Source organism: Talpa occidentalis, unplaced genomic scaffold (assembly GCF_014898055.3).
Source record: "Talpa occidentalis isolate TD23 unplaced genomic scaffold, MPIMG_talOcc4v2.1 talOcc4.2, whole genome shotgun sequence".
NCBI classification, from domain to species: domain Eukaryota; kingdom Metazoa; phylum Chordata; class Mammalia; order Eulipotyphla; family Talpidae; genus Talpa; species Talpa occidentalis.
This window is the reverse complement of record NW_023602073.1, coordinates 74,843,407-74,870,505: the sequence shown is the minus strand read 5'-3', so window position 1 is coordinate 74,870,505 and position 27,099 is coordinate 74,843,407. Positions and strand designations below refer to the sequence as shown.

Genomic DNA, 27,099 nt, shown 5'->3' with positions numbered 1-27,099 from the left:
GTTATAAACCTAAAAAAGGGAATGATTTCTGCCAGAGTGAATTTCTCTCTCTCTTTTTAAAGATTTATTTATTTATGCATGTAAGAACTGGGGTACAGGCCAGAGGTGTGTGTGTGGAAGAGGGAGAGGACACACCAGAGACAGAGGGGGGAACAGAATAGGTAGATTGACTGAAATACACTGCTGAGGGGAGCAGCTGGTGAGTCAAGAGAGGTCTGCTGCCCCATGTGAGTAGCTCCCTGGCTGGGGATAAAACTCAGGCTGCCGTGCCTGCTGATAGCTTCACAGGCTGAGTCTTAACTCCTTGCACCACGAGGGAGGCCCTGAATTTCTCTTTGACTATGACATATCTTGGGTCAAAAGAGTCACAGTATGGAAGAACTTTTAGGAACTTGCCCTGGATACCTTTGTTCATTTATTAAAGGGCATTGAAAGTTTGGATTAAGTGTGTAATATCCTGATTTCTTTGTTTATTGTTTCTTGCTAAATGATGGGTTTTCCTTTATAAATACCCTTTCAGTAGTACATGTATAGGTTTCTCAGCAGGAGAAATTATAGCACCGTGTAATGTCAGGGAGTCTGCTTATTTGGAATTATCACAGAGAGGAAAGTGATTGAAATTTTGTAGTGGAAATTCAATTTGTTTTTGCATTTTTGCCATCCTTGTCATTCAATTTAATCTAATATTGCTTTTTTTTTACCAATCTGCATTTGTACATTTAAAATGTGGATAAAGCTTTGAATCACATATTATAAAAATTGATGTTTGTTGGGTTTTACTGAAATTTATTATTTTATTATTTATTATCTTATAAATTTATTGTTTGAGGAGAAAATAATCACCATTTGAAAATATCAATCAGCAAACCAAATCCAAATATAGCATTTTACTAAATGCTGCTCTTGAGAGAAGTATGTGACATAGTGAAATACAGATAATATGATTGATTTGTGATTCATGTTAGAGCTGCTCTTCAGGTTTCTTAAGTGGTATGGTATGTCTCTTTTTCTTTGGGTATTCATCACTGCATTCTTACTAGACCTGATATGTTATTCAAAGCATAAGGAGATGGAAAGAGGTGGATTGAGATAAAATAGTTGTAATCCTGTATTTTTGGGGAAAATGAGATATCACTATAGATAGTAAGGTTCATCATGTCTTATGGAGATGAAATAGTATTACAACTTTTCGTCTAAGTAATTTCCCAAAGTTTTTCTTGACCAGATTTAATTTTAATGTTGTGTGACTATATTATATACCAGAATATTTATACTATTGAATTTTCTTTGTTGTCTCTCACTCTATGTATACAGGCATACACACACACACACACACACACATGCCTGTGTATATATACATGTATATGCATCTGCATGCTTATATACATGGAATTGAAACCATAGTAACCTAAACAATAGTTCTCTTTGATTATATCTTATTGCTTTTATTTTTTAAAAATTTATTTATTTATTTATACAAGCACTGGGTACAGTCAGAAGCGCGGGAGGGTGAGAGAATCCACCAGAGCTAGAGCAGGGAACAGAACAGGCAGACTGACGAAGTACACTGCTGAGGGAAGCAGCAGGCACGGCAGGAGAGGTCTGTGCGCCATGTGGGACCCTCACCGGCGGCCAGGGCTTGAACCGGTGCTGCAGAGACTGTGGGCAGCTTTGCAGCCCAGTGCTCAACCGCTGCACCACCGGGGAGGCCCATGATTATCTTATTGCTTCTAATGTAAATAAATTTACTTCCTTTTGATAAGTTTTAGACCTCATTGTTTCCTCTACTTGAATTTGGAGACAAAGATATATTATAGATTGTTTGTATTAAGTAACTTGGTCAATATTAAAGAAAATAATGAATTACTATATCCAAAATTTATAAGTGCATGTTTTTTTATCGTTACAGTTTTTATTTTTTTATTTTTATGTGTACTGATGTTTTATTTCTTTTTTATATATTTTTATATTTTATTTTATATAATTCTTACATCATTTTTCTTTTTGCACAGTGGATGCATTTTCATTTTGGTTATATTCCCTATACAATTCCCACCCCCCTTATTTTGACCCTAATCCCTCCTCTCCTTCCCCCCACCCCTGTAGTGTGTCTCTCATGCATTTTGCGGCAACACGCATGGAGCTGGAAGGGATCATGCTCAGCGAAATAAGCCAGAAAGAAAAAGAAAAATACCGGATAGTCTCACTCATAGAAGGAATGTAGAAAACCTAATTAGGGACCAGAAAAAAAGACTAATTATAATAAAGAAAATATCAAAATCAGCAAGCAACTATAAACCAGAAATAAGTTCATGTTATTAATGAGCATTTAAAGTATTAATTGCACAAATTCCTTTTCATCCTAATTATGCCATCAGCATAGCATGTTAAACTTGCTATGTATACACTTACCCCCCATCAGTGTTTTCTGTTAAGAAAATATAATACTTTGTGTAGCATCTTATTTGTGTTTTCCTTTTATCCCTGAAATAGATTTATGTGGTAAATATTTTAATTTTCATTTTAAAAGAAACAATCTCAGGAAAGTAAAAGGGAAGATTTTTTTGGTAACATTAAGCAAAGCCATAGTCTTGCACTTCATTGTTAAATTTAAGCAGATACTAGTTCTACCTACAGCTACAATTCTTGGCTGTATAAAGGTAGACTTACGGTAAAGCTCTTCATAGGATCCATGAGTTCTACACTGTTTAACAAGTAATAAGATATCAATGAGAAATAGTTGTCACATCTTGAAATGAGCAAGAGTATTTATTTCAGAAGGATTTATTTGTCCTTGATAAAATAGACTTCAGCAAGAGTTGAATGGGAGTCCCATGTAAGTACTCATCCAATGCATATTAATTTATCCAGTTTTTCTTGTAAGAAATGATTTCATTGATAAAGAAGTTTTACATGTAAATTCCAAGCATAGTGTTTAGAGATCATGCTTACTTTGGAAAATATTCATTGTTATCCGTGTACATTTATTTTTATGTTGAAATAGTATATATTTTATCTTCTAACTATGAATTACAGTGTGTCCCATAGATATTCTTATGTTTCTTGCCTTAAAAGAAATCTCTCTACTTAATTTATTGTTCCTACTGTTTTTTTTTTTTTTTAATTTTTTTAAGATTTCTTTATTTATTTTATACAAGTACTGGATACAGTCAGAAGTACGGGAGGGTGAGAGAATTCACCAGAGCCAGAGCGGGGAGCAGAGCAGGCAGAAGGACCAAAGTACACTGCTGAGGGGAGCAGCGGGCGGCAGGAGAGGTCTGCGCGCCATGTGGGACCTTCCTCTGGTGGCCGGGGAGCAGCCAGGGATCGAACCAGCACTGCAGAGGCTGCGGGCAGCTTCGCATCCCAGCGCTCAACCGCTGCGCCACCGGGGAGGCCCAGTGTTCCTACTGTTTAAATGTACATCTTTTACCCATATTTTAGACAAAAATTTGCTTTCAATCCCTTTACTTTCTTTTATTGCATTTGCCCCTCAGCATACTGTAATTTGATTTTCTAATTCACTCAACAGTCTCCTCACCCCTGACTCTTTTGGACACCTTTTTGTTCTTCCAGTTCTCAGTATTTTATATTTCTGACCACTTCCAGTTTAACATGTAAAATAGTCCAAGTGGGAGAGTGTATTAGTTTCCTAAAACTGCTATAACAGATTACCAAGAAAATGAATGGCTTAATACAACAAATATATTTTTCTTCTTCTAGAGATTTGAAGTCCAAAATCAAGGTGTTGTTAGGGCCATACTCTCCAGAATTTTTAGGCTAGGATCCTTCCTTATCTCTTCAAGATTCTGGTAACTCTAGGTGTCTCTTGGCTTGTGTCAACATAATTTCTACCTGTTTCTGTCCTCATATTGCTGTCTTCCTTCTGTGAATATCACCCTGTTTCTTCTTATGAGGAAGGCAGTCAGATTGGATTAGGGTCCTCTGTAATGGCCTCATTTAACTTGATAACAACTTTAAGAATCCTATTTCCAAAAAGATCACAGGTGCCAAGATTAAGACTTCAACATAGTGCTTAGAAGGAAATAATTTAACACATGTCAGAAATATATCAGTTAGTAAGAGAAACAGCTATTATTAGTGAAAAGAAATAAGGGATTTACTACAGTGATTGACTTGCTGCAGTTATAACAGTTCATGTAAGATTGTCACTTCTACATGGGATGATGGGTCTCAAATTTGTCGCATGTGTAGTTAAGAAGAAAAACGGTTATGGAATGGGAGAGCACAAGAAGAACTAGAACCTGTGAGCATGAGCTAGAACTCTAAGGACAAGTTGGAATCCATTTCATCTCTGAGCCTCCAGCTTCAATGATATGCGTGATCTGCAGGGGAAGATGGTAGACTTCACTAGAAGCTTGACATATTCCTTGCTCAGGATGTAGAGAAATTGAAGGAGGTGATCTGGTAGAATGAATTGTGGGTCAGGATTTGAAGAGACTGATGGATCTAAGATCTAGTGGAAGCTGGAAAAGATCAGGTCCAGCTGTTCTCCCACAACAAAATGAATCAGCAGATTAGTGACAATGTATATAAGCAGCAGGGAAGCCTGGCACTTTACCAATCTCCCAAGCATAAACTTGGCTGCTGCTTTACTTCTGCGCCTGCACAAATTTCTCTATGGCCAGCCTTAGCACAGAACCAAAGAGGGAAAAGAATTTTGGCATTTTTAGTTCCAATTTAACAAAGTACAAATCCACAACAGTTTAACCTTATCAAATTGGCACCTTAAACAATTCATCCATTCCAAAAAAAATAGTAAAATAATTATTTTATCTATCTTTGGATGTTGGTCATTCCTTTTCTAACCAAGACACATTCTCTCTTTGATTGATATATATATATAAGTTCAACACTGATATATGAGATTAGGGGCTATCAAAACTACATAAACTAGATAGTAGGCAGATGGGGAAAGGAAGAAAAAAATGCTAGATATGTATACAAATACATTTATATCAAATTAAGGAAGCTAAACTCATAACTATTACAATCTCCTTTCTGCAAGTAGTCACATAGTTGTACCTGCTATTTATAACTTCCTTCTTCTACTATGTGAACCATATCCTCTTTGTGTTGAGCATGCACTGTAACTCATCCTTACCTCATGAGGTAAACCAAATATTCTTTCTTGAGTGTCTGGGCCATTAGCAGTAATACCTGCATTGGGCCATAGTTTTCCATTGACTTATATCACATGAAACATAATATGAAATGTTCCAGTTGATCTCTTGTATTTCAGACATGCTCTTCCTTTTCCATATTGTGATTGTTGAAACCTAGTTTTCCATTGATAATTGGGATCAATCATCCCACACAATATATTTGACCTCACTGGTTTGGTCATTCACTAATGTGAGGAGCCCAAAGTGACTCCTTTTAGATATCTCATAAGATAGCCCATGTAAATATTTTAACTTCTAATTTCCTGGAACCATTGCTATGACTACTAGAGGGAAACACTCTGCTTTTAGGATCTGAGAGCTCTGGACTACTAGAGCCCAACATCTGGCCCAAGCCCCAGAAGGAAATATTTTGTTAGTTGGAGCAAGTAGAGTGAGTGAGAGGAGGCACCTCTGTTTCCCTTGGTTTTTCAACCAAAGAGAGATTTGACTGTGAGGACTGGCCCTGTTTATTGCTGACTTAGATCATATAAAGCTTCCTGAAGGATATTAGTTCTTTCACAGAAGATAACTGATACCCAGATGGAATCGAGTAAGCTTCTATTGTTATATCCTGCAGTTGCTGCAAGATGATGGGAAACATGGTAAGACCTGTGAATTCCATGAGTGTAAGCCCATTCCACACTTCATTTGCTATTAAGTGGGTTTCTTGCTCAGAAGCAAAGCTGTGTAGAATTCCATGGCAGTGAATAAGGAATTCTGAAAATTCATGGCAGCAAACTCATGGACAGAGAGGGAAAATTCATATCTGGAGTGCCTATTTCTTTGAGAACAAAGTATCACCCTTCTATGGTATAAGTGTTCTCAACTAATCCCTCTGTGGAATGATACTAAAAGAATTTATTGTAGGCATTTGACTGCACACAATTTTGGAAATTAACTAAACAATCTTTGTAAGGCTGTTGCTCACATAGACAGATGCTGGGTCTAAGGTTCTCCAGACAAACAGTTCAGAAGGAAAGATGGAATGTAGATGGGGAAAAGAAGGATAAAGTAGAACCTATGAGAATAATCTGGACCCATGAGAATCAACTGGAACCTATCTTCAATCCTCCAACTTCAATGGCACAGGTGATTTCCTAACTACTAAATCCTTCCTCATAGATGTGTCCACATGCCTGGCCCTGGATTCAGAAGAACTGAATAAGGAGATTCAGTGGAATCTGAAGGAACTGTAGACCCAGCTGCTGCCCCACACCAATAAGGTGAATCAGCAGATCTCCCCAGTATACCTAAGCTGTAATAACAGTGGATCATATAGAAATCTTCCAAGCATAATTATGGCTACTGTTTCACTTCTACTTTCCAAATCTTACCCAAAATTCTATTGTGGCCAACCATAATCCAAAATCATAAGGTTTTAAATTTATCATATATCAATTTATCATCAAAGGGGATATTTAATTGAAAGTGAATAAATGAATTGATGGATGGTTGGATGGATTTGTGAAATGTGCCAGTTCACACTTTTGCTCTATTTTTTCTCATTTTATGTTATGATGGTGACTCAGTTCAACCTTTTAGTACTCCAACACAAAAACCAATGATTTTTTAAGTATAATGAGAGCAGATTAAAATACCATTTGGGACTGAAGAAAAATTACCATGATATAAAAGAAACTTCTGAAAATGAGTTGGAAACCTGGGTTTCCACTTGTCTGAGTGAGCATGGGAATTAATTGATCACTTTATTTTTTCTATTCAACAATGTAATAATGTGGATTAGTAATTCATATCTCACTTAGTTCTAGTATTCTGTAATTTATTTTGGTTACTTTAACAGATAAAATCCTAGACCTAGATGATTTTACAACAGACATAATTCGCATCAGACATAAAATTTTTAATCTTACGATGAAAATACTCAATTTATTCAGCTTTGTAGATAGCAGAGAATGCAAACATTTGAAACTTCCAAAACTACAAGCATACTGTGCTACCAGGCATGTTTGTTTATTGTAAATACCTGATTATAAGAACACATGGTCATATTTGTTTTTCCCATCAAAAATCAAAAGAATTAGAGGAAGAAAATGAATATTTTTATATGTGCATTTGTTTATAGACATTAATATGTAATGAATGCTGTTACATAATAAAAAAGTTAATATAATGAAGTAAACAACTTAAATCAGATGTCATATATTCATGAATATGTCATATTTCTTATTTAAATCCATACATAAAATCTTTCTTCAAGAATTTTGCCAGCATCTTTGATATTATCTCTATTACTTTAGTCATATTTTGATTCATATCATGATACATCTTAAATATTTCTATTACAGTATTACAAAGTACATCATCTTAAGGTCCATATATATTGTTTAAAATATGGCATTTTTTGAATCTGTGTGATGCCGTGTATGTCATTGGAAATACTGTTATTCAAGCATAAGTACCCACATATATTTACTGTTTGTTTTTAGAGATTTTTAGATAGGTAAGTATTATAATCCACAAACTCTGACTGTGTTTATAAGTGATTTTTTACTAAGAGAGTGATGTACAAAAAGCGTCAGAAATTGGATTTTTCAGGCAACATGCCTAGGAGTAATTTCCAAATTTCCTATGTCTGCTTTTTCTTTGACTCTTCCTATTTTCAATTCCCCCTTACATTCTGCTCTTCCCTTTATCCGCTTTCTGCTTTGTCTTTTTTTTTTTTTTTTGTAAACAATTCTACCAACTTATATCTATCACCATCTAAAAAAATAACATTGAGGTTATTTGAAATAATATACCTTCCCAAATAATACTTTCCCAAATTTCACAGCACAATTGAATACTTCAGAGTCATCTGAATTATGACAGTCCATGTAAAAAATTCAACTGCAGTTTGTTTTCATCCAGATAGATATTCAGATTGTATTATTTTTAGTCTTCACAAAATCTTTTAAGGCAGGAGTTAACAATACTTTTTATATACATGATGAAAATGAAGCTGAGAAATTCCTTAATTGTTAAAATTCTGTCTGATCCCCAAAATCCTTGTTTATTTTTAATAAACTAATATTTATCTCAAGATGATAAATATTGTTTCAGCCCTTCCATTACATAGTCTCTGTTATGTAACCTCAGTTTTTCCATTCCAACAATTTGTATTTGCAGATGAGTTATAAAAATGATAACTCAAATTTTTCTAAACTTTGACTCCTGCTATTCATTCCTTAGTGAAGTACCTACCTTTCTGGTTTTTTTAAGACTACCAAAACATGTATTGAAACCTTTTCATTTTCTTTTTTTTTTTTTTAAAGATTTATTTATTTATGCATACAAGAGCTGGGGTACAGGCCAGAGATGTGGGGGGTGAGAGGATTCTCCAGAGACAGAGTGGGGAACAGAACAGGTAGATTGACCTAAGTACACTGCTGAGGGGAGCAGCAGGCAAGTCAGGAGAGGTCTGCTGTGCCATGTGGGTATCTCCCTGGCCAGCCGGGGATCGAACTCATGCTGCAGAGGCTGCTGATTGCTTCATAGTCCGGTACTTAATACCTTGTGCCACCAGGGATGCCCCAGTTTTTTATTTTCAATAAAATAAAAAGCACGCTTGCAAATCAATATCTAAAAGTCCCAGTGACTAGACATATTTAAACCTCTGGTCATGATTAAAGTTAAGAGCCACTCAAATGTGTTATACGGAGCTGTATTTACCAGCATATATGCATATTTTTTTCACCTCTGAGTAAATGTATTTAGCGTTTCTACATATTTCATATCCAATAAGTCTATATGTATGCTTCAAATTCTTTGTTAAATATTACTCTGCTTTTAGAACTGCAGGATGGCTTAATGAAGCCATAGTGAAGCCATAATGAATATAGTCAAGACATATATTCAAAATTTACCTGAAAAGGACAATAAAATTTTAATAATCATGAATTACTTTCATTAATATAAGTTAACTTTCATTACTTGTCTTTGAAAATCATTCAGTAGTCATAGTGCTATAATACCAATAAACATGGGACAGTCACATCAGAATTATTCCTACCTTTAAATAAAATATTTTAATGGTGTTTTAGATTTGAATTGAATTTCCCACCTGTCTCCCAACCATATATTGCAGTTCTAGCCTTCAGTGGTTCAGAACGTGGCCTTATATGGAGATAGGCTCTTTAAAGAAATAATTAAGTTAAAATGAGGTCATAAGGGTGAATCCTAGCCCACTGTGACTGGGATTTTTTTTTTTTTTTAAGATTTATTTTTTATTTATTTATGCATACAAGAACTGGGATGTAGGCCAGAGGTGCAGAGGTTAAAAGAATTCACCAGAGACAGAGTGGGGAGCAGAACAGGTGAATCTACTGAAATACACTGCTGAGGGAAGCAGCGGGCAAGGCAGGAGATATCTGCTGTGCCATGGGGGTTACCTCCCTGGCCTAGGATGGAACTCATGCCTCAGTGGCTGCGGATAGCTTGATAGTGCTGAGACATTAACCCCTGCACCAACAGGGAAGCCCAAGAGGTGTTCTTATAAAAAAGGCAAAATTTGCACAGAGACACACATGGAGGGAATATAGTATGAAGACACAAGACAGCCACCTACATGCCAAGGAGAGAGGCCTGGAGCGTGTCCTTCCCTTATAGACCTCATAGCAATCAATCCTGCTGATGCTTTATGACTTTGGAAACTAAACAGTCTTTAGGAGTGTGAAACAGTTAATTTCTGTTGTTTGAGCCACTCAGTCCTTGGTACTTCATTACAGTAGACTAAGGAAACTAGCACAATTTCATTTTGAAATATTTGCCTACATACATCCATGTAAATGGAGGTATTATCTTTTTTAGATTGCAAACGTTAATTTTAATCATTATAATTGTACAAAATACAAAGTAATTATGTTATGGGTTTATTTCTGCTACAAATGAATCTATTATTCTACATATATTTTTTCCCTGCATTTGTTTTTATGCAACAATATTTAAAATATTCTTTTATTAGATATTGTAAGAATTTCTAAGTGAATCCAGTAAAATTGGTACAGCAAGACTTGAATTACTTTATATTTACTATAGTCTACTATTTTCAGTAATATAAGTGACTTTTTTTCGTAGAGTAAATTTATACTTTAAATGAAATCACATCTAATGTTCTGTAGAATGATGGGGAATTTTAAGATGCTGTGATGAAAGTTGCTGCATGAATAAAAAAAAACAGAATTTTTACCATTCTGTTTATTAATAGTTGACTTCCCCTCAAAGCATTTTCTGTTGTCTGTAGATAATGCAGCTGATTTTCTTATATTGAAAGGATAAAGGAGAAATTAAGGAATAGATGTTATCAGTCAAAAATAATATAGCTTTTCATTACTTAAATTCAGATATTTAGGGTTAATATGAATTTTTTGGTGCTTTTTTGAAATATAGTCATGAAAACTGTAACTGCCTCATAGACTTGCTTGAAAATTTGGGACTTGAATGTAGATAGTTTGAGGATATTTTTTCCCTAGAAAAATCATACAATTTAAAGAAAATAGGAAATATCACCAAAATAATTATCTAAAGGTATTTGTTAACCTGTTCAAATTTTCTGAATATTTACCTCTCCATTATTTTTATTTCTCAAGTGTTTATTGACATCAGCATTTTAAGCTTTGCAGAATTTATTAGAACATTTTTGCATGTTTCAAATGAAGATAGGCTTGAAAACATAGTAGCTCTTGAGTATTCCCCATACTACAGGTTAACTCCTTTTTAAGGAATAATAGTGTGATTAAGTTATGCCTAAGAGTTCAGGCTCAAGGATGTTTAACCAAGGATCTCAAAATTTTAAGGGTAACCTATATTTTCTTGGAGTTTGTTGATTTTGGGTGGGTTTTTCCAGGTGAGGAGGAGAGGAATAATTTGACTGATGTTCCATCACACTGTAAATATAATGGGTCCTTAAAATTTAAGTGGGAATCTTTTCACTGCACTGTAATATATGTCTGTCATATATCTGTCGTATATCATTATGAGACCTATATCACATATGAAAAACTGTCTGCCACCCTCCATTAGTGAGTTCTGTGATGAAAACTGTGAAGGGAATGAAAGTTGCATAGTTTGGAGTAGGGAAACTTGATGACTTAATCATCTATTATCCATACAACATAATACATTTATTTTAACTTCTCTAAGTTAATAGAAGAATGTCATAAATCAAGGAGAAATAAAGAAATGAAGATGTAGCTTCTAAAATATCAACTGACATTCTTCATCTCTGTTAAAAACAGTTTAATTTTCGGGCCTCCCCTGGTGGCTCAGTGGTTGAGCCTTGGGCTGCGAGGCTGCCCGCAGCCTCTGCAGCACTGGTTCGTTCCCCGGCCACTGGCGAGGGTCCCACAAAACAAACAAACAAACAAACAAAAAACCAAAAAAAAAAAAACACCACAGTTTAATTTTCAACTATCATACAGCATTTCAAAAAAAAATACATGTTTACAATTTGGCTTTGTTCCAATTTTTTTTTATATTTTATAACCCACCTTTGCAGTGACTTCTCTGTTGCATATAGATGATAAATGCAGAACAGTATTTAATATAGCTTGTTATGACATAGCTCTGATTTTCCCTTTGCAAAGAATTAGCAAAGTGAAAAAGGGCATACGGTGCATAGTAGTGTATTTATATTCCACTTTGAAGGAGTTCTGGTGTTTTACCATAATTCTGTCTGAGCCTCATTTTATCAGTATAAAAGAAGTTTGTAAAGATTACATGTCAGAAATAACATTTAGCTCAGAGACGACCTATGGTAAGGATATAATAAAAAAATAAAACTCAGCAAATATTTACACATTTGTAAATGTAACACTAAAATTGAGATCAATAAATATTAATGATAATACTGTCAAAATTATCTTAAAGCATACAAGTTCTTATTTACAGCTCTTGTTGTCCCTAAAGGAATTATGCATATCAAAGATGTCAAAGCAAGTTAGGAATATGGGCTGTCCAATTAAATGGATTTATACTTTAATCCAGTGATATATTCTGTGACCTTCTTTTGGTCTTTAGTATCCATAAAATAATTAATTATATGCATCCTAATTATATACCCTCATATACCCAATGGGTCCTAATATTTTATATATATATGCGTGTATGTTGCATATGTATATACATATATATGCATATAGTAAAAATGGGGGAAGGTGGAAAACTATTACTGTATCATATCCTGAGTTGAATCATTGCCTGTGAGCTTGCAGGTGGGAGCTACTTGTAGGTGGTACTTTCAGGGAACACTGATTATTAGCACCAATTCAAGACAACTAAATCAATCAAAGGCGAGTGAGGAGCAAAAAAATTGAAATTACTTTCAGATATTACTAATCTGCACCAGGATTGAGTTGGAAGCCTAACAATAAGACGTTCTTGATCTTATTACTCAACACTTGAGTCACTTGTTCCTCTTATTCTTTAAATGATACTTGTTATTTTAAAAAGTGCTTTTGGAGTGTTTTCACTTAAGTATAGGGAATGATGATCTTTGTTCAAAACTTTAACTTTTTTTTTGTTCTTTTTCTCCTTAGGGATGCAGATTTGTTCTTATTAGACACGAGAAAGGCCCAGGCTTTAGATGTGGGTTGGCTTGTCTTTGATATCACTGTGACCAGCAATCATTGGGTGATTAATCCACAGAACAATTTGGGCTTACAGCTCTGTGCAGAAACAGGAGATGGTAAGCACTGACTTTCATGTATTTTTTTTCAAGATTTATTTATTTATGCATACAAGAGCTGGGGTACAGGCCAGAGATGCGGGGTGACGGGTGAGAGGACCCACCAGAGACAGAGTGGGGAACAGGACAGGCAGACCGACTGAGGGGAGCAGCAGGTAAGACAGGAGAGGTCTGCTGCGCCATGTGGGTTTCTCCCTTGCTGGCCAGGAATCGAACTTGTGCTGCAGAGGCTGCATATGGCTTCATAGTGCGCTGCTTAACCCCTGTGCCACCAGGGAGGCCCAATTTTTATGGTGTAATTTTAATATATTGAGAGTTATTTTTTGTGTGACTTAGGCAATGTGTTTTATACTAATGGTAGGCAAGGTAGTATATTCCATTATAACAGGACAATCTATAAATCAGTTCACCAATTTATGAACACATTTATTGCTAGGCTCTGCAGTGGGGATGGAGGGGAAAAGAAGTAGCTGTTGTTCCTGCTCTTAAGGAATTTTTAATCAAATATTGAAGACTTGATACAAGCAAGTAACAATGTTGCAATATAAAGAAAGCTTCATATACTGTGCAACAGATCTGTGTCTTGATTATGGTGGTAGTTACAGATGATACCATTTGTAAAAAGTGATATAACTGTGTATCGAAGAAGAATGACTGTTAGTATATGTACTTTTTTTCCAAAACCTAATTTAAAAAAAGGCAAGGAAATTGACATTAAAAATAAAAGGCATTAGGGGAACAAAGGAGCTGCCAATACTAAGAGGGTGGGAGGAATAGGGATGAAACAAAATTTATGAAAACCCACAGGAAATAATATAAGCTAAAACTTAAACATATTGTAAATATTTAGTCAAAGATAACAGCTCCAGATCACTTGTGGTGTAGGGAATCTTCATTTTTAGGAAGCTACGGAAGTTATTCTTATGCTCACCAGTATTCATTGAACAATTATGTGCTCTCTGTTTGGATAGATTCTATAGATAAACTCAGAAATGACTTTGTAAGGCTTGTAGTTAAGTGAAGCAAAAGGGAGTAATCACATAATATTATTTAATGTGACCCACTACAGACTGAGAAAAATCTAACAAACTTGTGAGTCTAGAACAGTGAATGGTTTGAGCCACGATATTAAAGATCAGGAAGATGTGATTAGGGAAAGAAGTTGGAGCCAGACATTTCAGACAAATGGAACAGAATTTATAGACTGTGGTGAGCGGTATCTTGGTCAGTCAGTCTGGAAGCCAGGGAGCCAAGGCCAATTTATTCAAAGCCTTTGTCAACCTTTGATCACTCAGAGAGTCCACAATAGCTAAATTCAAATCCAGACTTCCAGGTCATCTCTAATGGTATTTGCTGTGATAGGTTGATAGAACATTATTTATTTAGTGAATTGTTAGCTTGATTAATACATTTTAAGAATTTAGAAGTATATCAAGTGGGCCTACTTTGTGCTTTTGCCCACACACACTACAAATGTTACTCTCCCAGCCCAGGAAGGGTAGTTTTTAAAGGGATAATTAATTGTAGATTGTGCCTTATTTAAGTTTTACAGTCTTTAATTTTCTGCAGTATCAGGCAAGGGAAATATTATCCCAAAATTTTCTCACTCATTCCTTCTTGCTGTATTATACTAATGCCTTTTGCCTAGTGAGCTACGGATTTAAGTCAATTTGGGTCTGTCTTGATTCTCTTTCAAAGGGGTTTCATTACACTAAGAAATAGAATTTTACCATGGTATTCTTTTACCCATACCAAACTCACAGCCTATAAATGATACCATGGGTTATCATATTAGTAGATACAAATTAAGTCTATTCCAGAGTTAATCTAGAAAAAAATTCTGTGCCTCAGGTCTTGATTTAGAAAAAGAAACTTCTTACCTAAAGTGTTATAGACAAATTTCAGCAATTTCTCCCCCAAATCCAGACTTTTCTATAGATTTCAGTTACAAGGCTGTATTCTTGAAAATATTTTTATAAATAATTCAAATATTTTGAATTATAGGGCTTTTTTTTCCCCATTAAGGCTGTGAGATTATCATTAAGGATTTTCAGAGTAGAAGCATTAAATATAGGCTGAGAAAAGCACATATTTAAATGATCTTCCAAGAATTCCTACAATGTTAAACTACTGTGCATTTATGGTCAGAAATGTGACTGAGAAATTGGCAGTGTGGGATTGAGCCAGTTGTTTCTTTCCTGGTATGTGGCCCAAACAAGAAAAATTAAATTAGTGGTATGTGCTTCTCCCAATCTTCTCCTTAGGGATATGCTTGAAATGTCTAACTAAACAACTCAAGAGGTCTGTGAAATATGATCAGCTTGTTTCCTGCCCCCGCCTCCACATGAAAATTCTGAAATTTCTCTCTTGGTTTTCTATTCCTCTTACTGGTTCTTGTTCCTTTGCTATCAACATAATTTAACTTCTAATTTGCTTTCAGTTTATCTTTTCCTTTCTAAAACTACTTCATATTTTGAATTTTCCCTTTCTCCTTGGTTTACATATCTTATATTTACATATCACATTTTTTTTATTTTTTTTAAAGATTTATTTATTTATTGTACAAGTACTGGGTAAAGTCAGAAGCGCGGGAGGGTGAGAGGATTCACCAGAGCCAGAGCAGGAGCAGAACAGGCAGAATGACAAAGTACATTGCTGAGGGGAACAGCTGGGGCGGCAGGAGAGGTCTGGCGCCATGTGGGACCCTCACCAGTGGCTGGGGATCGAACCGGTGCTGCAGAGGCTGTGGGCAGCTTTGCAGCACAGTGCTCAGCCGCTGCGCCGCCGGGGAGGCCCCATATCACACATTTTTTTAAATATAAAATACACTGTTGCACTTTTTTTCAAAGGTTTCTAAATTCTCTAAAAGTTAGCTTTGAGATTGCAGTCTTTTGTTGCTTTTCTTTGTTTCTTTAATATTGTCTGATGAAAATATTAAAATAGATGAATGTGGCAGACATATTACCTTTTTGCATTTAAGCAATACTTAAAATGGATTTTTAACCACAGTTAGAACATATATGGCCTTGGGAAAGCAAGTGACCCTGCTGGCACCTTAGTTTATTAACTGCAACCTCATGGAGCTTACAACCTCATGGCATTCTCTATAAATATGGATAACCAGATGAGTCAGCTTATTCTTGTTTCATTTATTACCAACACTGGTGTTCTCAGTGTGATATTGTGATATTGCTTCAAACAGAGCAGATAAACCATTTTGTATCTGCAACAATGAATTCCAGATATGTTTACTTCTCAGCAAATGAATTGAAAATCACAAACTCTGCTTTGAACTAAATCTGTTGACAATTACGCATTTATTAATTTGTAGGGATTAAGTTATTCAGTGCCTCTATATGCAAGGTAACACGTTAAAAGAGAATATAATCTGGAAGACATATGTAGCTAATTTTAGAATGAACAAGTGCTATGATACTTTGGGAAAATAGAAGAGACAGTTAAGTTCAAATGGGTCGGGAACAAAAGACCATGGCCCAGGTGGTTTTTAAACTACATCATTTAGGTAAAATGTAAAGAAATAGAGATGAGGAGAGAGGGAGTTTAGGGGGCCATGGAGTGGTGGTAACAACGGGAGGAAAAATTTATTGCTAAATGAGGAGACAAATGAGTAAATGTACAAAATGGCAAGATGGCATGGTATATTCTGTACAACATCAGTAGTCCAGACGTGGCTAGAACAATTTTCATGTATAAAATGTGATAGCTGATAGTGTTAGGAAATTGATTTTGAAACAAATTGTGAAAGTAACATGAATTTTAACGTATGTTTAATTTATTCTTATAACTTGATCACATCATAAAAGAAACCAGACTTGTTTAGTTAATCACAACAGCATCATTATGATTACAGGTTTCAATGAATATCAAATTCATGAGATCATGGGTTTATCTCCTTCAGAGTTGTACCATCAGTTCTTGATACAGTGCAGGTTCTGACATTAAAAGCATTTCTGAACACTCCAGCTTCAAGGTGGGAAGAATCTCTGTGTCTATAATCACATGGTGATAGCATTTGGAATTGAGTTCTTGCCATTCAGTATACTTTTTTGCAGTTTAATGGGTATATTTTAGAGTCTTCCATTTTGTAGGGAATGACTTTAATATAACTAGCATTACTTAAAGCTTGACTAAAATGTTGAAACCTCAAAAAACGAAAAAATAAATCTTGAATGCTCTTTGAATGAGGTTTTGATTAAAAGATGCTGATAGACCCCCTGCCACTGAACATGTTGGTCTTTTTTTTTTTTTTAGTTTTTTTTTTTTTTTTAAGATATTTTTTATTTATACAAGAACAGGGGTATAGGCCTGATGAGCAGGAGGGTGAGAGGATTCACCAGAGACAGAGCAGGGAACAGAACAGGCAGATCCACTGAAGTACACTGCTGAGGGGAGCAGCAGGCAAGACGGGAGAGGTCTGCTCGCCATGTGGGTTGCTCCAAGGCCGGCGGGGATCGAACCGTCACTGCAGAGGCTGCTGACAGCTTCATAGGGCTGTGCTCAAATGCCTGCGCTACCAGGGAGGCCCTGAACATGTTAGCCTTAAGAAGGCATTCTAATCTGTAAATTTTTGGTGATTATTAACCAAACCAAGAGCAGAATTATTTTTGTATTACAAATCACAGATAGTCAAAATATTGCAATAACAAGGTGAAGAAAAAGTCAACGATGCTATTTTCAAATTTTATCTGCTCCTGCAAAGAAAATATCTAAGAGGACTAAATGTGTTTTCGAAATCAAAAACCTGTTGAAATCAAAAGTAGCATTATGATTTCTCAGAGGACCTGTGGAAATATGTCTTCTTAGAAATTTGACAAATGAACTGCCATGGATTTGGCTAGAGAGTTTAAAAATATTATGTTAATTTTTTTTTCAGGGAGAAGAGATAATTATCTTAGCTCCATATGTTTGTTTCAGCACAGTAAAACAAACATAAGAGTAAGCAAACAAAAAAGAAACATTGCTGCTTTTCAATAAATAGCCCAAAAGATTTCAGGCAAGTGGCTGTATTCAGTTGTACAAAATCCATTTCAGAGTTCTTGAACACTCTTTTATCATAATTAATAAACATTTATGATAGAATATATGTACATTTTTAATAACAAGTGAATAAGTTTAGGTATGTCTAATAATTTATTGTAAGATTTTCCATTCCCTAAATTAGAAAGATACATATAAGGTATTTCTTGAAGTTGGTCTTTATTATAAGGTCTTTATTAAAATTATTAATCTGTGGTAATTATCCTTACAATGTAAGCACACAGAGTTTATTATAATTATAGTAATTTAGTCTACTTTTAAGGCTTGGGGCTTAAAAGGCTCCCAAATACTCTAATTTTCCATTGTTGGATGCTTTATGTGATTTCACCTTTTCAAGTAAATTAATTCTTTTTCCCCCAAAGAATTGAATAGGATTTATAGAATAATTTACAGATGGAAAAAGAAAGATATATATTTTAGGTTCATTAGACTGTCCTTTAAATAAACCCTATGTTTTCAGATATTTTAGGTTTGGCAATCTTCACAATAAATTTTGCCAATGACTTTTTTCCTTTCTACTCAAACCCACTTTACGTCAGGGAAAATTCAATCCGTATGTTTCTGATTCATTTGTATTCATGTCATCAAAATGTTGTTTTGTCAGAGTATTGTTTAATGTCCAAGAAACATGATAAGGTTATTTTTTCAATAAGACTCTAGAATCTATTTTTTCCAAAGCTGTGGCATGATTTTCAAAAGTATCAAGGTAAAAATTGAGATTTAAATTAAAATTGAGATTATAGCCAAATTAAGAAAAACAGATGTCAGAGGTTTAATTTATTGATATAATTAAATTCCTTTATAATTGATGCTTAATATCAGGAAATTATAGTTATTGCTGCAGATAATTTAGAATTTAAAGTTTTGATAGCTAATTTAAATAAGGACAATAAATGAAATAGATAGCCCCATTTAGAAATACAAATGCTAAGAAGAAATTATTAGAAAACTGATTCACATCTTGGCTCTGACAAAATAGTTCATGTTTTAGCCCTAACATCATTAAAATGAGTGTAGTTCTCTTAGGAGGGCTGTGCTTGAGTGTATTAGATAATGGAATGTGGAAAGTGGTGGGGCAAAATTAATTCTTTTTATGCTGAAGTGGACTAAACATCATAGAGACTTTTCATTTACTCCAAGGTACACTCCTTTAAGTGAGCATCCATTCTTTTATTGAGGTTTTACAGATGCTTTAAGGAGGTTTTACATTAATCCACAAACAAAAGTTTAGAATACTGATATATATATATATATATATATATGTATATATATATATATAGAGAGAGAGAGAGAGAGAGAGAGATCGATAGATAGTTATGTTATTGGCTCATGTCTAATAACTTTGGTAAATGAAATTATCACCGGTAGGAAACTTTTAAATACATTCTTTTTTTTTAAAAAAAGATTTATTTACACAAGAACCAGGGTACAGGCCAGATGTGCGGGAGAGTGAGAAGATTTACCAGAGACAGAGGGGGAAACAGAACAGGCAGAACAGCAGAAATACACTGCTGAGGGGAGCAGCCGGCGAGACAGGAGAGGTCTGCCACGCCATGTGGGCATCTCCGCAGCTGGCAGGAATCGAACCGGCACTGCAGAGGCAGCAGACAGCTTCACAGCACTGCACTCAACTGCCTGTGCCACCAGGGAGGCCCTAAATATATTCTTATCTGGAGTATGAAGCCAATAGAAATGAAAATTCAGAGATATGTGTTATGATCAATTAATAGGTTATATTGACTAGATAGTCATATGCATCAGAGAATATCAAATTATTAGTACTGAGTATGATGATTTTCTTAAGTCCTAACCATTTCATTCTTAGAAAACATTATTTGGGGGATGTCTAATTGTATCAATAAATGTAAGGAAAGCTTCCTATCACTTGATTGGGTTATAGACAAAGGAAAATAATTCAAGGGTAGACTGTACTACCATCAGAGAAATTTTTCAAGCCAGAACTGCCTCTATAAGTTAACAGGTTTATACTTAGTAAATCTATATGTTTAGACATCAGCATGGGTCCTTAGAAAAAACTGTATAATTAGAAACAGTATTCTAATGCTCATAGAGCACATGGTTAAAGAAATATTGATAGTGGTGGTGCCAGTATTATGACAAGTCCCGTAAAATCCCTATTATATAAATGACATTCCCCAGAAAAGAATCAAAATTGAAGATACCGTATGAATTGATTGGAAGAATATCAGACTTCTCTTGAACATCAAGAAAGGAAATCACTATAATTGTTGCCTCCTCTTAGATTATAACCCCTACTGGTGAGCAGCTATATTTCTCAGATATTGTAAAGGAGTGAAGTTAGGGCTTTATCCTGATTGTTGGTACATAAGACCTTTCCATTTTTAGAAATTTTGTAGATACCAGAGTTTTACCAACAATTTATTTTAATTTATTTATTTATGCATAGAAGTACTGGGGTGTAGGCCAGAGATACAGGGGATGAGAGGGTTCAACAGAGACAGAGTGGGGATGCAGAACTGGCAGATCTACTGAAATATATTACTGAGGGGAGTAGCAGGTGAGACAGGAGAGATCTGCTATGCCATGTGTGTTAGCTCCCTGGCTAGGCATCTAATTCAGGCCATAGTGGTGATAGCACTGAAACTTAACCCCTGGGCCACCAGGGAGGCCCTTAACTCTTTTTTTGTTGTTGTTTTCACAATTATCGTGCAAACTTGAAAACAAATTAACTTCAGTTATCAGTACAATAAAATTAAAAGTGTATATTTTAAAACTTTTATTAACTAGGGTTTTATTATGGTCTCTAAACTTTGTTAGGATTTTTTTTTTTATTCATTCCTGGCAATTGGCAACTGTTGCATTTACAGTAATAAAAAAGAATGGGATTGGTAATTTTTTTTACAACCTTGAGATATTGTTGTTGTTGTTGTTATTATTATTCCTGATCATGTCCAGAGTATTTTAACATTTTGATAAAATTTTTCTTCAAAATTGCAATATCCTATTATATATTTTAAATATTTTATATCAAAATCATATTTTTCAAAAATTCTGTATCTTTTGAAATACAGAATATATCTTATTCCTAATTAGAAAATTATATTCCAGCATATAAAGTCCTCCTATCAATAAATATTAAACAAAAATCCAGGTTACTAACTTTACACTGTTTAGCTTTATAAAATGTGTGAGAGAGTAGTTCTTCCTGTAATATCTGCTTAAATTTATTGTCTTGGAAACTGTTATTCTTAAATGGAAATGTCTGGGTAAATAAGTTTGCTGTTGTTATCCTTAGGATCCCTAAGCTAGTTACTTTTATTTGAGGGTGAAAAATCTCCAATTTAAGCTCTGTGTTGTCAGATGACTATTTATCTGTGTCAAGTGTCCTGTGATATATGTGGCTAGTTAATCTGAATATCAGCTGACATAGTGCTAATAAGTAGTAAGAGAAATTTAAAGATCAAGGGTGATATTTTTCTTTGTGTCCTGCTGTTTTGACTACAGTTTCTCATTATTATTTATCTGAGTTCAAGAAGTTAAATTATGTACACTTACATAGAATTTTTTATACATTTTAAGATTTGATAATCTTCCTTTCCCTTATCTGAACTTTATCTTATAAAGCAATTAAGTCATTTTTGTTCATAAAACATATGGATCCCTTTCCTTGAATTTATGGTGATGACATTTGGTTCCAAATAAATAAAAGGGAATGTCTCTAAGTCCAAGAAGCTGTAAGAATTGCATACATTGTTAAATATTCTTAAAGGAAAAAGGAACATATATTTCTGTGATTTCTTCTAGGTAAATATTAGTATAAATGAAGCAGTTCTTTATGTACTGTTTAATGTTCAAGATAATTATGGCATTCTTGCTTGACTTTTGGATGAATATTTAAGAATAAATTAGGAGGAGAGTTGAAGAGTATTATGTTCAAAATTTAAATAAAGGAATAAGTAGAATTGACCCTTCTCCCCCATAGTCTAGAAATGAAATATATGTGCAAAAGGGCCAGAATTAAGGCTAACATAAGAAAAGTTCCCAAGAAATGGAAATGGCTATGGAAATATTTGTACTGTAAATCATTGAACTATAAGAGACTGTTAGAATTTACTATTTATTTGACCTTTTGTCTAGGAATTATTATTTTACATGAGATGATTTCTCAGGTAAGTGTAGTTAGTTTATAAGCATATAGTTATACTTTAAGCATTATACATATATAAATACTATATGCAGAAAAGGTACAGTGAATTGAAACATATCATCTTAAAGGAGCCCAGTATAAAATAGTGACATTTAAATCAAAATTCAAGCTATTCTATAAAACTAGAGATGGAGAAATGGTGAAAGGAAGAAAGAGCTATTAAATGCCCCATGAACTTGCACTTCAGGTGAATGTGCATGTGACCATGTAGAGAGGGAATATCCAGGCATGAACACATTGCCAAGTAACCTTGTGAAGGATGAGATGTAAGTTCATTGTTGAAAATCTATAAATAATAAGATTTCTAGAGAGCTCTTATTACAGCATTTGGTAGGGTTATATTTATTTCAAGTGTCTCAAGTAGTTTTTCAGTATTAAGATAAAAAAATACACATATAAAATCTAAATTTTCCCAAAACATTTTAAAGAAGATTCTGTTTCTATTGCAGTTCCATGAACTTTCAAATTTGGCCCACGAAAGACAATAGCATTTTAGCGGTACTTTCTGTCAATATCAATTTTTCGTCCATGTTACTATTTCATAATTTTGATTCTTCATGCTATATCCAGGTTTTATTTCTTAGGTACATTTTTAGCTCCTTTTTAAATAAGTAGACAAAAGTAGACAAACTATTTGCTGTGATGACCAATGAAAACATCATTTACTGAGAACTATCTAAATGCGAGGCATTTTGCTAATAAGCTCTTGAATTATCTTCACTCTTTATATATGAGGAAATTTGGTTTTAGAAAGTTTAAGAATCTTGCTCATGAAACTGAAAAGGGCTTGTTTTCAGAGCCAGTTATATACTATGACTCTCATGAATTATGAATTTTGAACAAATTCCAAACAAATGAAATACATGTATTTTTATAATTTTCAAACAAAATAATGTTATTAATAATGATTGCTATGGGACAAAATTGAATTTTAAATTGGTGCTGTTGGAATTTACCTTTGGTTTCTTATATTTTTCTCTCTGGAATTCGTGATTTGGCCCACAAAAGGTAGCAGCATTTTAACCATATTTTTCTGTTTTCTAACTTCAATATTTCTTTTAGCCTCTTATACAATTATAGTTAATTTGATAAATTAATAAACTGAAAAAAGTAGCTTTGCTTCTGCCAGTGATTCACTTCAACATATAATTAAATTTAGGCAAATTTAATTTCTTTATTTTGAATTTGATAACAAACTTTCCCCTTCCTTTGTGCCCTGTGTTGCTCACTAATGTATTTTGATAGGTTCTCCTCTGTTTTATCTCCATCTCTTCTTTACTCCTCAGTAGTCCATATTCCCCACCATGAAATTTACCTCTCACAACCCTTTCTAAGTATCAATTGTTGTTCAAGTTTGTAGTTTAAGCCAAGGTGCAGAAAAGCACTCTGGAACTAATCAAACTTGCAGTTTCCTGAACTTCTTAATTTATTCTTTTGCAAAATGTCAGTACAAATTCAGTCTTTTCTCTCATCACACCTTACCATCTACCGTCAAAGCTGATAGTGAATTGTGGTTGCTCCAGTCCTGAAAATGTGTTGGACAATCTAAATTGTGTTGGGAGTGAACAATACACTGGGGTATTTTTTCCCAAAAAAAATTGAAAGTAAAATCCTCTGATAATGAAACACATTTTTAATTTGACAGTGTACGTGGCTCCCCATCACTCCCCAGTAAGTAAAGTTTCAATGGGTGGACCATAACTGATTTTCTAAAAATTCATATTTTAAACAAAATGCTTTGCATATAATTTTCAGATTCCTTTGTTCTATTGTATAGGAAAAATCATGACTCTGATTTCTTTCTCTGCATTGATATCTATTTTTGATATCTATATTTTCTCCAATCAGTACTCTGAAATATATTCAATAATTCAACAACTTGAATTTTGTTTTACCATGTCATTATATATGCAATGCTTTAAAACTAAGTTTTAAAGGCAATTTCCTTCATTTAAATTTATTGTGTATTTATATTTGAATGAAAACCACATGGTAAACATAATTTGCTTATCCAAATTTTAGCATCACAACACAAAAACATACATGGAAAAGAGTTTTTAGATCAATGACAAAGTAAGCAGAGACAAGCAGGAGTTAGTCTTGCTTCATTATCTGGTAAATGATATACTTTTTACCATTTTTTAAGATTTCCTTTAATGAAAAGGGATATGGAAGTGTTTGGCTACATCTGTATTTCTGTTTTTGATTTTCTCTAATTCAGAACAGTGACCATGGGGCACCAGTCTTGCCAAACAAATGCCAATGTCAGAAACATATTCCAGTTTTTGTTGCTTGTTATATTTCCTATTCTGGACTCTTAACTCTAGTTTGACTAATGATCTGAGGGGTAAATACTTTCATGCTAATATCAATTTAGGGCCATGAAGAATATGAGATTCTCCTTATTCTCATCATACACTAGAGTTAACTCTGACATTCCCATTATGCTATATGTTTAGCTTATTGCTGGTACATATTTCTCAAATACATATTGCAAAAATAACAGCAGTACTGGTTTTACCACATAAGCAGAGAACACAATGGGAAGGGGAAAGAACTTTGCAGCAGCATAAAGCATGAGAAGTGTTGAATAAGAAATAATCAGACTGTAGTAATCAAGAAAATATTAATTAGAGAATAGGGATGATGATCCAGGGCCATGACCAAGGGGCAGTCCCAAGGTGTGTTCCTCTAGGGTCAGGGGACAGGGAAAATTTAAAGACTCAAGCAGAAAAATGGGCTGAGCTTGGGTCATTTGTTTTGAAACTTTTGGATTGGCCCTTCAGTACATTTGTCTTTTTATGATTGGTTGACAAGTGTTGTCACACGGAAGGCTGCAATATTAGGTCTCTGTAACAATCTGTGTCTTTTGTAGTTGCCAATAAGAAGAGAACAGTGAATTGTACACAGCAACTCACCCAAGAGTCTCAACATGACAGTTAGAGATGAGATGGAATCTATTTGATTCAAAGTTGGTTCCACAAAAGTCACTGTGGTTCTTTGCTGCTGAGAGTTAAATTTGGCACACCTGGGGCAGGTTCAAGGGATAGGAAACCAACAGAGAAACAACAGAATCTAACAAAGTCATTATTATGTATTAAAGTGACAATTCAACCCATGGCATCATCAAAAATACTGGTAATGTCCATTAATTCTGTGTTAGTGCATGAATTCACTTTTTCATAGGCACTCAAACATATAGATGTCACTTATATTATTGTGCATGTATCAAATATAATACATTTTAACTAAAAAATTGAAATTAGAAGGACCTTTTTTGATGGGAAATTGTACATTCTGGCTCCTTAGACATGCACAGTAATTTCTCTTTGAATCAAATGGAAACTGGAGAAACTTCCTGCCTGTTAAGGATAGTTGAGTCCTTATGTTCCCACTTAACCAAGAAAGTCCTATCTTAATAAAAGAAGCAGCTGTAATACTGTTCTTGACAAACATAGTGTGTGTCACTGACAGACCTATGAGATAGATGGTTTTCCTCAAGTCTTCCCAAGGTGAAAACAGTGACCTGGGGTACAATCTTCTGCCCTAGCCATTCTCTAACAAAGGGAAGCACTGTGTACTTGAAGAGAATAGAATACTTTAGGACTGAGAGGGTTGAATTAAAAATCTCCCCTTTTTCTGAGCTTATTTTATTCTCTTTTGAAATGTAACCATTTTCTTCTAGTGAGGAGTAAATGAAATGATGTGCATCAATCAAGTGGTCAATAGCCAACTTCAGCAGATGGCAGCAATTCTTCTGTATTAAGAATTTTCAAACTGATGAATCTTTGAATTCCTAATTCCCATTATCCTTTTGAAAACTATGCTTATCATTACTGTTGGGTACCAGTTAGACTTATAGGTGGAGGTATTCACGTGATTTATCACTGATGTAATGCAGTGGATAGAAATATGAAAGTTCTACGTATTCACTGAGGCCAGCTGCTGCTGCCCTATGTTGACCAAGAGATAAACACTCTTAAATCCAGCTGCTAGTTTCAGTGAGGATAGGTCATAAGGATGCTTTTATTTTTGGAGACCACCAGGGGATCATGGACCTGTCAAATCTCATCCTGTCACTGGTCCCTTATGTGAACAGAGCAGTCTATGGATTTGCCATAGCCAGACCCATGAGAAACTGGCGAAGAAAAGTTCTGCTTGTTTTTACACAAAATACTGTTTTATGATTCAGCCTTTATTATGTGAGGGAAATAATCTTCTCAAATATCTTAATTCTGTTCTTTTGTTTGGCAAAACATAGATGTTTATCATGGTTATCATGCTTATAAGCATTAGGTGTCTCAGTGTCTGTTCTTCACTAAATATTTTGGAAAATAATTCTTTTTGTTCTTTCTCTTCATTGAGTGTAAATAACTAATTTTCTCTTCCATTTTGTTGTTACTGGACTCTCCTAAATATTCTGGAAATAGCTTCTCATTATTTCACAGATTCATGTGTCAAAATGAAAAGGAAGGTCAAGCATTTAATGAACCATGCTTTTCTGTGTGACAAAATAATATATTCATAACATATATCATAAAAGTTGATAAAGAAGAATGTTTCCTTGAAACAATCGTAAATTTCCCAAGTAACTGCTGTAAGTTCATTTCAAAGACCACTTTCACCTACTACAGATAAAATGCTGAGTGCTATGAAGCAAACTACAATGAATTTGAAGTCTAAGATCTTTTCTTCATTGCTATCTTAACACATAGTGATAATTTTAAGATTTTTTGGTTGATGCCGCTGAAACTTTGCTTCATTATAGTTTTATTTTGATCTCATATGATTTTAAAGGAGTGTGTGTGTGTACTTTTTTATTTTTGAAAGTCACATAATAAGTGGAAAAAAGACTAAAAATAATTCACTCTTCCCATAGTTTTGTTAAAAGAATGTTTCTGCTTTCTTAAAATAAATGAGAGCTTTAAGACCAACTACTAACCCTTATTTTGGGGTCATGTGACAGATGATGTCTGCAAAGCTCA

The 27,099-nt window shown here is 34.4% G+C and overlaps 1 protein-coding gene across 1 annotated transcript in view; it reads left to right on the top strand.

The window, feature by feature from the left end:
* The window catches only part of BMP5 (bone morphogenetic protein 5), a 108,896-nt gene that overhangs the window by 58,573 nt on the left and 23,224 nt on the right, over nt 1-27,099 (top strand). Inside the window, exon 3 of the mRNA XM_037520922.1 lies at nt 12,719-12,867. Coding sequence (XP_037376819.1) covers nt 12,719-12,867 — 149 coding nt within the window. The remainder of the gene's footprint in view (nt 1-12,718; nt 12,868-27,099) is intronic.